Source organism: Pseudophryne corroboree, chromosome 3 (genome assembly GCF_028390025.1).
Source record: "Pseudophryne corroboree isolate aPseCor3 chromosome 3, aPseCor3.hap2, whole genome shotgun sequence".
Lineage (NCBI taxonomy): Eukaryota > Metazoa > Chordata > Amphibia > Anura > Myobatrachidae > Pseudophryne > Pseudophryne corroboree.
This window is the reverse complement of record NC_086446.1, coordinates 632,273,409-632,291,019: the sequence shown is the minus strand read 5'-3', so window position 1 is coordinate 632,291,019 and position 17,611 is coordinate 632,273,409. Positions and strand designations below refer to the sequence as shown.

The 17,611-nt window shown below is 45.0% G+C and overlaps 1 protein-coding gene and 1 long non-coding RNA gene across 7 annotated transcripts in view; one reads left to right on the top strand and one right to left on the bottom strand.

Annotated features, from left to right (window-relative positions):
* Window positions 1–17,611, bottom strand: part of PRKG1 (protein kinase cGMP-dependent 1) — a 1,872,748-nt gene that overhangs the window by 1,504,396 nt on the left and 350,741 nt on the right. Inside the window, exon 1 of one of the 6 annotated variants that reach the window (XM_063961732.1) lies at window positions 13,253–14,416. The exons of 4 other annotated variants lie outside the window; for them this stretch is intronic. In XM_063961732.1, the coding sequence (XP_063817802.1) occupies window positions 13,253–13,560 (308 nt within the window). In that variant the 5' untranslated portion in view covers window positions 13,561–14,416. Of the gene's footprint in view, window positions 1–13,252; window positions 14,417–17,611 lie in introns of those variants that run through there. One more of the 6 variants, XM_063961734.1, reaches the window with a different exon arrangement.
* Window positions 1–17,611, top strand: part of LOC135056487 (uncharacterized) — a 173,694-nt gene that overhangs the window by 62,315 nt on the left and 93,768 nt on the right. The window lies entirely within an intron of this gene.

Genomic DNA, 17,611 nt, shown 5'->3' with positions numbered 1-17,611 from the left:
GAGGTGGAAGTGGATCTTGATCTTTCCCTAATTTTGGAACCTCAACATTTTTGTTCTCCATATTTTAATAGGCACAACTAAAAGGCACCTCAGGTAAACAATGGAGATGGATGGATTGGATACTAGTATACAATTATGGACGGGCTGCCGAGTGCCGACACAGAGGTAGCCACAGCCGTGAACTACCGCACTGTACTGTGTCTGCTGCTAATATATAGACTGGTTGATAAAGAGATAGTATACTCGTAACTAGTATGTATGTATAAAGAAAGAAAAAAAAAACCACGGTTAGGTGGTATATACAATTATGGACGGGCTGCCGAGTGCCGACACAGAGGTAGCCACAGCCGTGAACTACCGCACTGTACTGTGTCTGCTGCTAATATATAGACTGGTTGATAAAGAGATAGTATACTCGTAACTAGTATGTATGTATAAAGAAAGAAAAAAAAACCACGGTTAGGTGGTATATACAATTATGGACGGGCTGCCGAGTGCCGACACAGAGGTAGCCACAGCCGTGAACTACCGCACTGTACTGTGTCTGCTGCTAATATATAGACTGGTTGATAAAGAGATAGTATACTCGTAACTAGTATGTATGTATAAAGAAAGAAAAAAAAAGCACGGTTAGGTGGTATATACAATTATGGACGGGCTGCCGAGTGCCGACACAGAGGTAGCCACAGCCGTGAACTACCGCACTGTACTGTGTCTGCTGCTAATATATAGACTGGTTGATAAAGAGATAGTATACTCGTAACTAGTATGTATGTATAAAGAAAGAAAAAAAAACCACGGTTAGGTGGTATATACAATTATGGACGGGCTGCCGAGTGCCGACACAGAGGTAGCCACAGCCGTGAACTACCGCACTGTACTGTGTCTGCTGCTAATATATAGACTGGTTGATAAAGAGATAGTATACTCGTAACTAGTATGTATGTATAAAGAAAGAAAAAAAAACCACGGTTAGGTGGTATATACAATTATGGACGGGCTGCCGAGTGCCGACACAGAGGTAGCCACAGCCGTGAACTACCGCACTGTACTGTGTCTGCTGCTAATATATAGACTGGTTGATAAAGAGATAGTATACTCGTAACTAGTATGTATGTATAAAGAAAGAAAAAAAAACCACGGTTAGGTGGTATATACAATTATGGACGGGCTGCCGAGTGCCGACACAGAGGTAGCCACAGCCGTGAACTACCGCACTGTACTGTGTCTGCTGCTAATATAGACTGGTTGATAAAGAGATAGTATACTCGTAACTAGTATGTATGTATAAAGAAAGAAAAAAAAACCACGGTTAGGTGGTATATACAATTATGGACGGGCTGCCGAGTGCCGACACAGAGGTAGCCACAGCCGTGAACTACCGCACTGTACTGTGTCTGCTGCTAATATAGACTGGTTGATAAAGAGATAGTATACTACTACTAATATTATATATACTGGTGGTCAGGTCACTGGTCACTAGTCACACTGGCAGTGGCACTCCTGCAGCAAAAGTGTGCACTGTTTTAATATAATATTATGTACTCCTGGCTCCTGCTATAACCTATAACTGGCACTGCAGTAGTGCTCCCCAGTCTCCCCCACAATTATAAGCTGTGTGAGCTGAGCAGTCAGACAGATATATAATATATATAGATGATGCAGCACACTGGCCTGAGCCTGAGCAGTGCACACAGATATGGTATGTGACTGACTGAGTCACTGTGTGTATCGCTTTTTTCAGGCAGAGAACGGATATATTAAATAAACTGCACTGTGTGTCTGGTGGTCACTCACTATATAATATATTATGTACTCCTGGCTCCTGCTATAACCTATAACTGGCACTGCAGTAGTGCTCCCCAGTCTCCCCCACAATTATAAGCTGTGTGAGCTGAGCAGTCAGACAGATATATATAATATTATATATAGATACTAGATGATGCAGCACACTGGCCTGAGCCTGAGCAGTGCACACAGATATGGTATGTGACTGAGTCACTGTGTGCTGTGTATCGCTTTTTTCAGGCAGAGAACGGATTATAAATAAAACTGGTGGTCACTATCAGCAAAACTCTGCACTGTACTGAGTACTCCTAATGCTCCCCAAAATTAGTAAATCAAGTGTCTCTCTAATCTATTCTAAACGGAGAGGACGCCAGCCACGTCCTCTCCCTATCAATCTCAATGCACGTGTGAAAATGGCGGCGACGCGCGGCTCCTTATATAGAATCCGAGTCTCGCGATAGAATCCGAGCCTCGCGAGAATCCGACAGCATCATGATGACGTTCGGGCGCGCTCGGGTTAACCGAGCAAGGCGGGAAGATCCGAGTCGCTCGGACCCGTGAAAAAAAACATGAAGTTCTGGCGGGTTCGGATTCAGAGAAACCGAACCCGCTCATCTCTAGTATATTTACAGTATATCTTTCATACAAACACAAAGAAGAACAAACAATTACTGCATAATAAGCAACTTCAAGGAAATTATGAAAAATTTTTGCTGCAACTCTTTCTAACTAAAAAGTAGCTCTGTTTTAAAATATTGGTTAGATCAGATCATGAGGTAAATCACGCAACTTGCTGGCATTAGCGATATCCTGGTGATTCTGGACAATGTTTTAAGGTTGGTTTACATTAACCTTTAAATGATTGCTCCTTTAAAATATCGGGCAGACTAACCAGTAACTCGCTGATGGCTGTATTCTGCAGACTATTATAGTTATCCCCATGTCTCTCGTATAGACAATTACCAGTATATTGTTTTTTATTTTTAGTATTTACAATGAAAATAAGATTTTAAACCTACCGGTAAATCTTTTTCTCCTAGTCCGTAGTGGATGCTGAGGACTCCGTAAGGACCATGGGGTATAGACGGGCTCCGCAGGAGACATGGGCCCTCTAAAGACTTTAGATGGGTGTGCACTGGCTCCTCCCTCTATGCCCCTCCTCCAGACCTCAGTTAGAGAACTGTGCCCAGAGGAGACGGACAGTACGAGGAAAGGATTTTTGTTAATCTAAGGGCAAGATACATACCAGCCCACACCATCCACACCGTACAACTCGGAACATATGAACCAGTTAACATTATGAAACAAAACAGCATCAGCCCGAGACTGATCAAAACTGTAACATAACCCTTATGTAAGCAATAACTATATACAAGTCTTGCAGAATTTTGTCCGCACTGGGACGGGCGCCCAGCATCCTCTACGGACTAGGAGAAAAAGATTTACCGGTAGGTTTAAATCTTATTTTCTCTTACGTCCTAGAGGACCATGGGGATTATACCAAAGCTCCAGACCGGGCGGGAGTGCGCGGATGACTCTGTAGCACCGATTGAGCAAACATAAGGTCCTCCTCAGCCAAGGTATCAAACTTGTAGAATTTAGCAAAAGTGTTTGAACCCGGCCAAGTCGCCGCTCGGCAAAGCTGTAATGCCGAGACGCCTCGGGCAGCCGCCCAAGAAGAGCCCACCTTCCTAGTGGAATGGGCCTTTACCAAATTTGGTAACGGCAATCCAGCCGTAGAATGAGCCTGCTGAATCGTGTTACAGATCCAGCGAGAAAGAGTCTGTTTAGAAGCAGGAGCGCCAAGCTTGTTGGCTGCATACAGGACAAACAGTGCCTCTGTTTTCCTAACCCGAGCCGTCCTGGCTACATAAATCTTTAAGGCCCTGACTACATCAAGGGACTTGGAATCCTCCAAGTCACCCGTAGCCACAGGCACCACGATAGGTTGGTTCATATGAAAAGATGAAACCACCTTAGGCAAAAATTGAGGACGAGTCCTTAATTCTGCTCTATCCACATGGAAAATCAGATAGGGGCTCTTGTGAGACAAAGTCGCCAATTCGGACACCCGCCGTGCAGATGCCAAGGCCAACAACATGACCACCTTCCAAGTGAGAAATTTTAAATCCACTGTTTGAAGAGGCTCAAACCAGTGAGATTTTAGGAACTGTAACACCACGTTAAGGTCCCATGGTGCCACTGGGGGCACAAAAGGAGGCTGGATGTGCAGCATTCCCTTTACAAAAGTCTGGACTTCTGGGAGAGAAGCCAATTCCTTCTGAAAGAAAATTGATAGGGCCGAAATCTGTACCTTAGGCCCATATCCACTCCTGACTGTAGAAAGTGGAGAAAACGGCCCAGATGGAAATCTTCAGTAGGAGCATTCTTGGCTTCACACCAAGATACATACTTCCTCCAGATGCGGTTATAATGTTTCGCCGTCACCTCCTTCCTAGCCTTAATCAGAGTAGGGATGACTTCCTCCGGAATACCTTTCCCCGCTAGGATTTTGTGTTCAACCGCCATGCCGTCAAACGTAACCGCGGTAAGTCTTGGAACACGCAGGGCCCCTGCTGCAATAGGTCTTCCCTGAGAGGAAGAGGCCACGGATCTTCTGTGAGCATTTCCTTAAGATCTGAATACCAGGCCCTTCGAGGACAATTCGGAACAATGAGTATTGTCTGCACTCTTTTTCGTCTTATGATTCTCAGTATTTTTTAGATGAGCGGAAGAGGAGGGAACACATAGACCGACTGAAACACCCATGGTGTCACAAGGGCGTCCACCGCTTTTGCCTGAGGGTCCGTTGACCTGGCACAATACCTCCAAAGCTTATTGTTGAGGCGTGACGCCATCATGTCTATTTGTGGAAGTCCCCACTGACTTGCTATCTCTGCAAAAACTTCTTGATGAAGTCCCCACTCTCCTGGATGGAGATCGTGTCTGCTGAGGAAGTCTGCGTCCCAGTTGTCCACTCCCGGAAAGAAGACTGCTGACAGAGCGCTTGCGTGATTTTCCGCCCAGCGAAGAATCCTGGTGGCTTCCGCCATTGCCACTCTGCTCCTTGTCCCGCCTTGGCGGTTTACATGAGCCACAGCTGTGACGTTGTCTGATTGAATCAGAACCGGTAGGTCGCGAAGAAGAGTCTCCGCTTGTCGTAGGCCGTTGTATATGGCCCTCAATTCCAGTACGTTGATGTGTAGACAAGCCTCCATTGTCCCTGAAAATTTCTTCCTTGTGTGACTGCTCCCCATCCTCGGAGGCTCGCACCCGTGGTCACCAGAACCCAGTCTTGAATGCCGAACCTGCGACCTTCGAGAAGGTGAGCACTCTGCAGTCACCACAGGCCCTGGGGGACAGGCTTATTTTCTGATGTATCTGTAGATGGGACCCCGACCATTTGTCCAGAAGGTCCCACTGAAACGTCCTCGCATGAAACCTGCCGAAGGGGATGGCCTCGTAGGTCGCCACCATTTTTCCCAGTACTCGAGTGCATTGATGGACTGAGACTTTTTTCGGTTTTAACAGGTCTCTGACCATGTTCTGGAGTTCCTGGGCTTTTTCCATCGGGAGAAAAACCCTCTTTTGTTCCATGTCCAGAATCATGCCTAAGAGAGATAGCCGAGTCGTTAGAATCAACTGTGACTTTGGTAGATTTAGAATCCAGCCATGTTGCTGCAGCACTCTCAGGGAGAGTGACACGCTTTTCTGCAATTGATCTCTCGATCTCGCTTTTATCAAGAGATCGTCCAAGTACGGGATAATTGTGACTCCCTGCCTGCGCAGGAGCACCATCATTTCCGCCATTACCTTGGTGAAAATCCTTGGGGCCGTGGAAAGCCCAAACGGCAACGTCTGAAACTGGTAATGACAGTCCTGTACAGCGAATCTCAAGTATGCCTGATGAGGGGGATATATGGGGACATGAAGGTATGCATCCTTTATGTCCAGTGACACCATAAAATCCCCCCCTCCAGGCTGGAGATAACTGCCCTGAGCGATTCCATCTTGAATTTGAACTTTTTCAAGCACAGGTTTAGGGATTTTAGATTCAGAATGGGTCTGACCGAGCCATCCGGTTTCGGGACCACAAACAGGGTTGAATAGTACCCCTTCCCCTGTTGAACTAGGGGCACCTTGACAATCACTTGTTGTTGACAAAGTTTCTGAATTGCAGCTAAAACTATCTCCCTTTCTGGGGGAGAAGCTGGTAAAGCCGATTTGAAAAATCGGCGAGGAGGCACGTCTTCGAATTCCAGCTTGTAGCCTTGGGATACAATCTCCATCGCCCAATGAGCCACGTCTGACTGAATCCAGACCTGGCTGAAGAGTCGAAGACGTGCCCCCACCGGCGCGGACTCCCTCAGTGGAGCCCCAGCGTCATGCGGTGGATTTAGTAGAAGCCGGGGAGGACTTCTGCTCCTGGGAACTAGCCGTAGCAGGCATTCTTTTTCCTCTACCCTTACCTCTGGTGAGGAAGGAAGATCCCCGACCTCTTCTGGACTTGTGCGACCGAATGGACTGCATCTGATATTGCGGTGTTTTCTTTTGCTGTGGGGGAACATAAGGTAAAAAGGTAGATTTACCCGCAGTAGCTTTGGAAACTAGGTCCGCGAGACCTTCCCCAAATAAAACCTCACCCTTGTAAGGCAAAACTTCCATATGTCTTTTTGAGTCGGCATCACCCGTCCATTTACGGGTCCACAGGGCTCGCCTAGCAGAAATTGCCATGGCGTTGGCTCTTGGACCTAACAGCCCAACGTCTCTGGAAGCGTCTCTCATATATAAGACTGCGTCTTAAATATGACCTAAGGTCAATAAAATGCTATCCCTATCTAGGGTATCAATGTCAGATGACAAGGTATCTGCCCAAGCTGCTACAGCGCTACAAACCCAAGCCGACGCTATTGCCGGTCTGAGCAAGGCACCCGTATGTGCATAAATTGATTTTAAGGTAGTTTCCTGTCTGCGATCAGCAGGATCCGTGAGGGCTGCCGTATCTGGAGACGGTAGCGCCACCTTTTTGGACAAGCGCATTAAAGCCTTGTCCACCCTGGGCGAGGATTCCCACCGTAACCTGTCCTGTGCAGGGAAAGGATACGCCATAAGAATTCTCTTGGGAATCTGCAGTTTCTTGTCTGGAGTTTCCCAAGCCTTTTCAAATAACGCGTTCAGCTCATGAGATGGGGGAAAGGTTGCCTCAGGTTTCTTTTCCTTAAACATGCATACCCTCTTGTCAGGGACAGAGGGGTCATCTGTGATATGCAAAAGATCTTTTATTGCAATAATCATATAATGAATACTTTTGGCCACCCTTGGGTGCAACCTCGCATCATCGTAGTCGACGCTGGAGTCAGAATCCGTGTCGGTATCAGTGTCTGCTACTTGGGACAGGGGACGTTTCTGAGACCCTGGAGGGCCCTGTGATACAGCCAAAGCCATGGCTTGACTTCCTGACTTTTCTCTGGACTCTGATTTGTCCATTCTCTTATGTAATAAAGACACATTTGCATTTAAAACATTCCACATATCCAGCCAATCAGGTGTCGGCGTCGCCGACGGAGACACCACAATCATCTGCTCCACCTCCTCCTTAAATGAGCCTTCCGCTTCAGACATGCCGACACACACGTACCGACACCCCCACACACTCAGGGATAGATATATATATATATATATATATATATATATATATGGAGACAGTCCCCCAATAAGGCCTTTTGGAGAGACAGAGAGAGAGTATGCCAGCACACACCCAGTGCCACCAGGTACTGGAATAAAATCCCAGTCAGTACAGCGCTTTTATAAATATACTCACTGCACCAAATAAATGTGCCCCCCCCCCTCTTTTTTGCCCTCTGTATGTGTTCAGCAGGGGAGAGTCCGGGGAGCCAGCTTCTCTGCAGCGTGCTGTGGAGAAAATGGCGCTGGTTGGTGCTGAGGGATCAAGCTCTGCCCCCTCACTGGCGGGCTTCGATCCCGCTCAAATCTTTATACTGGCGGGGGTTTTTGCCATATACTGCCTCCGCAGTATATATCTCTGCCAGTGTCCCTAAAAGGTTAATAATTGCTGCCCAGGGCGCCCCCCCTGCGCCCTGCACCCATACAGTGCCGCCAGTGTGTGTGTGTGTGTGTGTTGGGAGCAATGGCGCGCAGCGTTACCTCATAGAAGATCCGAAGTCTTCTGCCGCCTTTGAAGTCTTCTTTCTTCTCATACTTACCCGGCTTCTATCTTCCGGCTCTGTGAGGAGGACGGCGGCGCGGCTCTGGGACGAACGGAGAGGGTGAGACCTGCGTTCCGACCCTCTGGAGCTAATGGTGTCCAGTAGCCTAAGAAGCAGAGCCTATCATTTAAGTAGGTCTGCTTCTCTCCCCTCAGTCCCATGATGCAGGGAGCCTGTTGCCAGCAGTGCTCCCTGAAAATAAAAAACCTAACAAAAGTCTTTTACAGAGAAACTCAGTAGAGCTCCCCTGCAGTGCACCCAGTCTCCTTTGGGCACAGGATCTAACTGGTCTGGAGGAGGGGCATAGAGGGAGGAGCCAGTGCACACCCATCTAAAGTCTTTAGAGTGCCCATGTCTCCTGCGGAGCCCGTCTATACCCCATAGTCCTTACGGAGTCCCCAGCATCCGCCGGGGGGGCCAAGTTTTGGTTTGTTTTTTGAGATGGAGACATCTCTTTCTCTCTGTCTCTACAGTGACTGCCGGAGCCACGATTGGAGCTGCTGCTGCACATTCGCAGCAAGCGGCAGCTCCTCAAACAGAGCTCTGCCCTGGATACCTATAGAGATATATGGAGCCACACTAATCGTGGCTCCGTCTGTGCCAGGATGCGCCCGGCAAGGCGGTTCGCCGGGAGCAAACGAGGTGTGCAGGCATCGTAGATGCGCACGCGCCCCAGCTCGCCGGTGGGCTGAGGCACAGGTGCGCCTAGGCACGCCTCTCGCCCCAGTCTTCGATGTAGCCACGCTCATCTGTATATATGTATATATACAGTACATTTATAGATAGATTTTAAATATTTGGAAACCCTCCCGCATTTGCCCCTGTACTATAGGGAATAAAGAACTGCTACTATAACTTATTCCAGATTTGATGACAATTTGGAGATACACAGCTTGTATAAAAGCAATCACCTTTGGGCACCTAACTCTTTAGTGACTTGCAATATCCTTATCATTTTCAATATGTGTATATAATTCCAAATACTGTATTATGACCATGCCCAATTGTTATCATATATTTCAGATGGCCTCTACAGCAAAGAGTGTGACGTTAATAGATTCAGCTGCCTGAAAGTACTCCTGAAATTTGGGTGGTCTTCAGTATGCCGACTGACGGGATCCCGGCGCACAGTATACCGGCGCCGGAATCCCGACAGCCGGCATACTGACACTTATTCTCCCTCGTGGGGGTCCACGACCCCCCTGGAGGGAGAATAAAATAGCGTGGCGCGCCACCGTGCCCGTAGCGTGGCGAGCGCAGCGAGCCCGCAAGGGGCTAATTTGCGCTCGCCACACTGTTGGTAAGCCGGCCGTCGGGCTCCTGGCGCCAGATATCTGACAGGTAGCGCCTACATTACTTAAAGGGATTGAAATGGTTAAAGAGTGAAAATCAAACCAAAAATGGTGATACCAAAACTACCTTGGTATGATGGGAGATAGATTGCCAGTTACACAGTAGCACACGGAGGTAATCAAACATGGAATAATAGAACTGTAAGAGGCTGATGTGACTGGAAAGATTAAAGCAGAATGAAAGTGCATAGCAAAATAGAACGCAGGGTCCACCTGACACAAAATGTGGCATAAAAGCAGACGGATGAGTCAACATAAAGAAAAAGAAAGGGGAACTGTTGATAGGCGGCAGTTAGACATGGTCTAGAATGGAGAAGAGTAGAAGAATATGATTATTCCATGCCTCACAGCACAACATTCCAATGTTAGCCTCCTGTTGCTAGGAAACCAGGCATAACCTCCATTGCTAGGCAGACAGAACAAAATATGGTCATGCCTTTGACTCAACAATAAGAACATAAATTGATTTTCTTGGTTTTTTTTTGTGGGGGGGGGGGGGGGGGGGGGGGCTACCAAATCCATTAGGAAATCTCACCTAATTATCACATAAAAAGGAAGATCTCTTATTGTGTAATAAACAGCTGACATACAGTATAGTATGTATGAACAAGAGTTGTAAAATAGATACAATTATATTAGCTACTGTACAGTCGGATAATTCTTGAATTTGTATTTTATTCTTGCAAATATTTAATATACAAATAATAATTAATTTAAATGAATGTATACTATGTGAATATGTATGTCTATAAAAGCTCTATGGTGACACTTGTAACTGGTGGGATGCACTGCTAAAATTGCTACAGAGCATAAAGGAGAAAGAAAGTAAATGTGTTTAACATTCTTGAAGTGATTGACATTGGCAATCCCCAAGGATTTTATAAACTGTCCCTGCTGTTTGAGCTTAATTCTGAAGGATTCTGTCACCCTCTCTTGGGAATGCATTCAGCTAACCCACGCTGTGATTATATAAACTGCATTCAGCAGTGGCTGGATATATAGAAATCTGATGAACTGCATTGTCAAATGCTCTAAATGTTAGACTGTGCAGATTTGTCCTATAAACTGGCTTATAAAAACATTTTGCTTCCTTTCATCCTTTCATATGGCAAGTCGCAGCACAAAGCAAATGTTTTAAAATCGATGCCTTATGCTTTTCAAGCACATTGAGCTGAGAACAGTGCGGCTTGATACCTCTTCACCTGCTGCGAGGTGATTCTCCTGTTTGCTGGTGACAGCATACTGATAGCAAGTGCTCCTATTTTCAGAACACCATGCGTTACTTCTAAGACATTTAAGTGTGAATCTGAATACAGTGTGAAGTGGGAGGTTAAATTACTGAGTCACACACAAAATAGCTGCTGATTGTGTATTTATAGAGGTGGATCATACAGTGAATGTTTTATGCAAACATTTTGCTATGTGCTGACTTTTGTGTATCGCTAATTATTGTATACCTACAGCTCCTAGAGTGTTCTTTTAATCATGCCTGTAGCTATAGTTCAACAAAATATGAACTAGTTAAGCTCGTCCTTGGTTAACCCAAAAGCCTCCTACGAAATGGATTCTCCAGTGTCTTTGAAACTATCTATGGGACTGTGACATCCTACAAAAGTTTGCATTAGCTGCAGAACTACAAGTTGCGATAGTTTCCTTTAAAATAAATAAATATATATATATATATATATAGATAGATAGATATCTTATTGAGCTAAATGGAAAGTTCACAGTGGTTATCGCTTTGTCTACGGACCATTTTCATGTCATCTGAATATCACTCTGCTGTTTCGTGAGTTGTACTTTTCCTTTCAGTGCATTTAATCTTTCAATAAAAACAGATTATGCAAATATATATATATATATATATATATATATATATATATATAAAACCACGCATTAATTAATCTCATTAATCTGCAATGCAATAGGGAAATTCACTACAGTATGACTGCATTTTCAAACCACAACATGTTCAGCAAGACTGATCCAACCATCACCACCAAGTTACACAGTACGGGAACAAAAGCCTTTTTAGAAACAAATGAATGCATGGGCGTTTGGTGCAAAAGAGAACATTGGTCTTTTATTACTACAGTAATGTATATCTACCAATGGTGAAATTGAGTGCTGTTGCTAGCTATCTCGTTGACTTGTTTCTTAGTGTAGAATATTTAATTTGCATGCAATGCAAACACATAAAGCTACAAAACAAACAGATCTGATTATAGTTAATTAGAATAAAAGGCGTATGCATATTCATGACATATACTTGCAGCCCCACAAATTGTTCTCCACTTCACTCTGATTCATTTCCACAGTATGGGAATGAAAACATTCAGCGTCTGGAGTGATCTGGAGCACCTGTATTTTGATGGGCCTCTGGATTGCCAAACCACGTGGGAACTGTGGGTAAATTATCTTGTCTTTGATAGACTAAAACTATTTGGGTTTTCCAAATATATTAAGAAGATAATATTTGTAAACAACTCAGCTGCCAACACTGATGAAAATATGAGACATTACTTTTATTGTACAATTATAGGAAGCATGAGACATGGGAGCCAGCTCTGTGGGTACTTGAGAGCCCCCCCCACCTCCGCTCCCCCCCCCACCCCACCCCCCTCCAATATTGGCGCTGCTGCTGACACTAGCCACATTTCGGTCTTATGTGGAGAGAGTAACGTGAGAACTCATTATAAAAAGTTGTTTCCCGTGGGCTGAGATATAGTAAACTGCAGCCACAATTCTGGTCTCTTGCATGGGAAATCCTCTGCTTATAACAGAGGGCAATATACCAGTCACATATGTTTGGGAAGTTTAACCCTGCTATACTGAGACATGTGAACTGAATTAAGAAATACTGTAAGTGACAGATTGGTAAGCAATTGCCACCTTGTACATAATAATGGCAATTCCCTCCTCACTGATTCAGTCAATTGTGAGACAACCCAGGGGAACTGATGTTGTACTATTACTGTTCTCACTTTTTCATTTTGTGTGTTAATACTCTTCCTAATATCAACACTGTTCCTTCTAGCTTTAAACTACGCACCCACAACAAGGTTAGTGGCCACACTATTTACCAGGCACATTTCTCAATAATCTTTAAAGTATTCATACCATATAAGAAGAACCATATGAATATAGAACTATGATATTCAACTATCGACAGGTTCAACCTTCAAGTTTTCCCTACAGGTAATGTTTGAGGATTTGTGTCTTTGGAAGCAGGTGGGATAATTACTGACCCAGCAAAATAGTTTATTTTATACACATACTGTAGGTTCAAAAACGCAGTCCTCATGATCCCAAACAGTACATGTTTTCAGTTCTCCTCACAGAATCGCAAGTGAAATAATTAGCGCCACCTGTAGCTCTTGTACAGTGTGTCAGTGAGGAATGAATACACATGTGCACCTGCTGTGTGACCTTGAAAACATTAACTGTTTGGGGGTCCCAAGGACTGAGTTTGGGAAACTATGGGTTAACTCACCTGTGCATGATTAAAGAAATCCACATAACATGACCTGTTGGCAGTACTTGAGAACTGGAGTTGTGTGCCACTGCCCTAGTGTGTAAGACAACATTCAACACATTACATATAGCTTTCAAACATAGAAAGTGTGTAGTTTCACATACCTGTACATCTGACAACAACACATAGATGGGTGCAGTTACTGTGGATTTTGGGGAAGAAATGTGCACAATAGCCCATACAGAAGTGTTAGTTACACATTACTGCAGAGGATGAAGACAGAAATGGAAAGTAGAAGGTGCAGTAGGTAGGTAGTCTATACACAGGTGGATGGACAGACAATACAGAGAGCACTGAACTAGCACAGACAGGATGCTACAAGGACACAACGCTTAAACCCTGCTGCTTACTGTGGGCTCTTGGGGTAGAAAGGAAGAGTGACATGGCTGAGATCCTGGATGTCAAAAGCAGTTGGCTCGGCTGAAATAGCCTGCCGCTTGGTCCTCTGCTCCCCTAAGGTGTTGGTAGTTTGTTTGTGAGCTTGCTGGGTGGCCGGTTTAATTACAGATCGATACTTATCCAGCTCATTTTGCAATTTCTGAATGAGCTCGTCCTTCTGGTCTAACTCCAGCTCTAGCTCATCTATAAGAGCATCCCTCTGCCTGAGCTCCTCGATCTTCTCCTGCAAAGCGTACTGCAAGTCCCGCAAAGTGCCCATATTCCCGGCAGGGGCTCCTGCTGCCTTTCCTTCTCCCTTCGTCGTCTTCACGGTCACTCCAACCCCCCCAGTGCAGGATCAGCCACTTCCTACTTTCTCCAACTTTATTTCCCAACAACAGATCCTGATCCTCACTTGAGCGTCCAATTCACCTAGACGTGTGATAACAAGGTCCCACTGATCCCCACGAGAAGTCTCCCTTCAGGGTCCCTAAGCTGGCTCCCTTATACAACTTCCAGGTCTCTCTCAGAGAAATTTAGGTATTTGTATCCGTCGTGCATTAAAATCATGAGCAGGTCCTCAACCCCCCTCTGTTGGAGTGGCTCACGTCACACCAGCCTTCTGAGGTCTTTACACTTAGATCCAACGAGGAGGTCCCTGTTGCTGTCAAATGCTGAGCAAGATCCACCTTTCCAATCGTAAACAGATGCCTTCTTTGTGCCTTTCGCCAAGGAAATTCCTCAGCGCTCCAGGGAATCAGTACACAGGTCACCACTCGGAGGTCCTAGAAAGTCTCCACTCCTGGATGATGTGATTGTTATAGTGTGTGGCAGCAGTCAGAAGCGGAACCAGGGAACATTTGCATGCATTATCACAAACTGGGGGATAAAATCCCTCCCTCTGTCAGAGACACAATTATTACAGCGAGCTGGGCTGTAGTAAAGGGTGATTTCGATCTATCTGCGTCAGGGCTGGGATATCAAGCAAAGGAGAGAAAGAGGCTCAGAAGGAGCAACTGACAGGCAGAAAAGGGACGTCTGCAGGAGCTGATCCTCTGCGCTCTGGAGTATAGAGACTGGAGGAGAGTGCTGGAGAGCAGGCATGTCTTTCGCAGTGCTTCACTCTCTGCCTGTACTGTGATAGCATAGGCTCGCTCTGTAATGCCTACCGTATATTACCAACACGTAGGGGAGGCTCAATTCCTCTGCTCATATTAGGGTCTTATCAGCCCTGCTAATGCTTATTTACCTTTCCAGTGCTCTTTGTGCTGTTAAACATATTGCTCTCGCAGTCAATACACAGGAGGTCTGCTAACTATTCTGTACTTTATTCTCAATAGCAGATAATCGGTTTTACTGCCACAGCCCCTTATGTGTGTGGAATTAATACTTCAAGTCAGGATTTACAGCACAAGAGAGTCATCAACTCATGCATGCAATTACATAGGAGTGTCCTTGTCATATCTGTGCCCCAGCTGATGCAGTGAGCTTGTTGCATAGAACTTCATCATATTTTATTGCATTAATGTACTCTGTGTTTGTATCTTCTTATGTGTTCCGTTTTAAAGCCTGTATTAGGTTTTATTCTGTCTGTTGGGATTGTGGGGAGGGGGTCATTAGCTCATGTTTTCTGATTTTGGAATAATTTGCCCTGTCTTTTCTTCCTGCGTTCTGTGGGCATGCTGTGAGATGTGTCAGGAAATGGGTATAATAAATGAATCTTGTGGTAATCATCCCCGAGCACTAAATGTCCAGGGGGTAATATTCAGTTACTGTATGCTAAGCTGAGAATATTTATTAAGATAGGAAGTCGGTGCAGCTCCTGTACCATGCTGCCATCTCACACCATGTGTTCACACAGTCATTATCACTCCTACTCCACAGGGGGTGTATGTGGTGGCGACAGGGCTAACCGCTTCTTTCTCCCAGGGATCTGATGCCTCTATTAACCTGCTCACTGCTGGGAGGTTGATTACTTAATTATACTCACCCATCATCGTATCCTGTCAAGTTGCCATGCACACCAAGCGGTGTATGCAACAAAGCATAGGGATTTGTAATTAGCCTTGTTGTTTCACAAGATCTGAAGCTTTATTATTTTATAGGGCTGATGGGGTTTCATTTTGTAGCACATACTGTATATATATATATTTATTTATGTGCTACAAAATCAAACCCCATACACACACACACACACACACACACACACACACACACACACACACACACACATAATTTATTTTTAAAAAACATTCCCAGAACTTTACATAACAGACATACTATATAGTGAAAGAGTTTCAAGCAAATTGCCTGAAGTCAGTGCAGGGAGTATTGTGTCAGTGGGAGCAAGAATTGTATGATAGTCTTAGCCTTAACCTTTGACTCTCAAATTGTTGTGGAACTAAAAGTCCCAGCCTTAGGTGTGCAGTGTATGAAGGACTTGCAGCTCTTTAACAAGAGTCCAGATTTTGAAGTATGACAACAAGTGCAAAGAATTGTACAGCATAATGACTGTGTTCGGAGGATGATTTCACTTTTCTTTTGACAAAGCATTCATTAAAACATACACAGGATGATGGCGTAAGCTCATGGATGCACTTCAGCAAGCTCTCTGGCTTATGGAGATTTTTTTGCAAACCAGTGTAATTTTAAGGAGGAAAACACGCAAAGACCCCCTAACATCCCAGAGACATGCAGCCAGAGAAGTGGCAGTGCTCTGTCTGGCTATCTGGCAGCTACCGTGGACCTGTGCAAGAAAAGCCTAATAATTAAATGACCGTTCCCATCCTCTGTTGAAAAAGCTAAAACACTCTGCCAGAAATGACTAAAGCAAAAGTTATGTTATAGTTCCCCTCTGCTCTGGATTCCTCAGGAACCCGCAGGGCAAAGAAATAGGATTCTGTACTGACAGGAGCCAGATCTGAGCTCTGTAAAAGCTGTTACTGTTTGGGAATGACAAGGGGGCATTAAAAAGCTGATGATGTCAGCGAATGGCACTTCTACTGCCCTGATACCTGTGCTGGTGGGTTCTCTTACAGTTCTAATACTGGCTGACAGAAGAAGCTCCAAATATACAATAAGCTTAGCAAGAATTATGTATGAGAATGGACACCACTGTGAATCAGCACGTGTCATAAGAGCTGATTCGATTTGTAAACGCACGCAAGGTGAGGAAGCACAAATAACATTTATAACTGAGAGCTGTAAGTACTCTTACTCCTAATATTTAGTCGGTATGCAAACTTAATTAGAAACTACTTAAATATAACACCCAAGCAACAAAAGGGTTAATTTCACTTCTGCCTGCAATTTTGTAATTCACCATATGAGGGCAGCAATTCTGCAGTTTTCAAATTCTTATGTTTCTTAATCTAAACAATACTACTTAACACTCACTATGCAATACTGCTGTTTTTAATCTCTATTATTGTAAAGGCCGATTGTTCTCCATGACCAGGGACATATTACTGGATAAACAACTGCGGAGCACACAAAGACACTGTCTCCCTCTAAAGGAATAAGGAAAGGCTCAAGTCACACAGGAAGAAACTCGCTCTCTACCCTCACACATAGGAGAACATCCTGCAGTTCTAATGGCGGAGCCAGCAAAGCAAGCAAGCAGTTAACAAAGCACAAGTAATTATAGAAATAATATTCCCATTATTACACAAAAAACTTGCAGGACTAAAGGAGCCCACTAACTCGCCCATGTCACCCATGATTAGAGCAATGCAAAAGCGGAACAAAGACATTACACAGTGTAGGATGAGCTAGTGATAGCAGAGGCCGCCCTTCACACATAGGAGATAACTAGTCATTCACTCCAACATAAGCTGGAAGACAGGAACAAGAGAAACAACTTTAGAATAATTTTCTTCTCTAATTCAGTTAAAATAAAAGGTCTCATGAATGGTGATCAGTACGAGATCCCGGCGGTCAGGAGACTGATGCCGGGAGCCCAACACGCTTCGGACGCACCCTCGCCACGCTTCCGACGCACCCTCCAGGAGGTGGCGTGGACCACCACCCAAGAGCATACTTGCCTACCTGACCCTCTCCATGAGGGAGAAAATGCTCTGTTCCTGGACTTTCCTGGTAATGTATGATTGCCATCACCTGTGGTGAAGCACCTTTCTTATCAATTAACTAGCTCACCCTCACCACAGGTGATGGCAATCATACATTACCAGGAAAGTCCAGGAACAGAGCATTTTCTCCCTCATGGAGAGGGTCAGGTAGGCAAGTGTGCCCAGAGGGGTAGCCAGCTGGCGGTCAGGACTCCGACCGCCGGTATTTCAGCTGGTGTCAGGATTCCGGCGTCGGTATCCTGA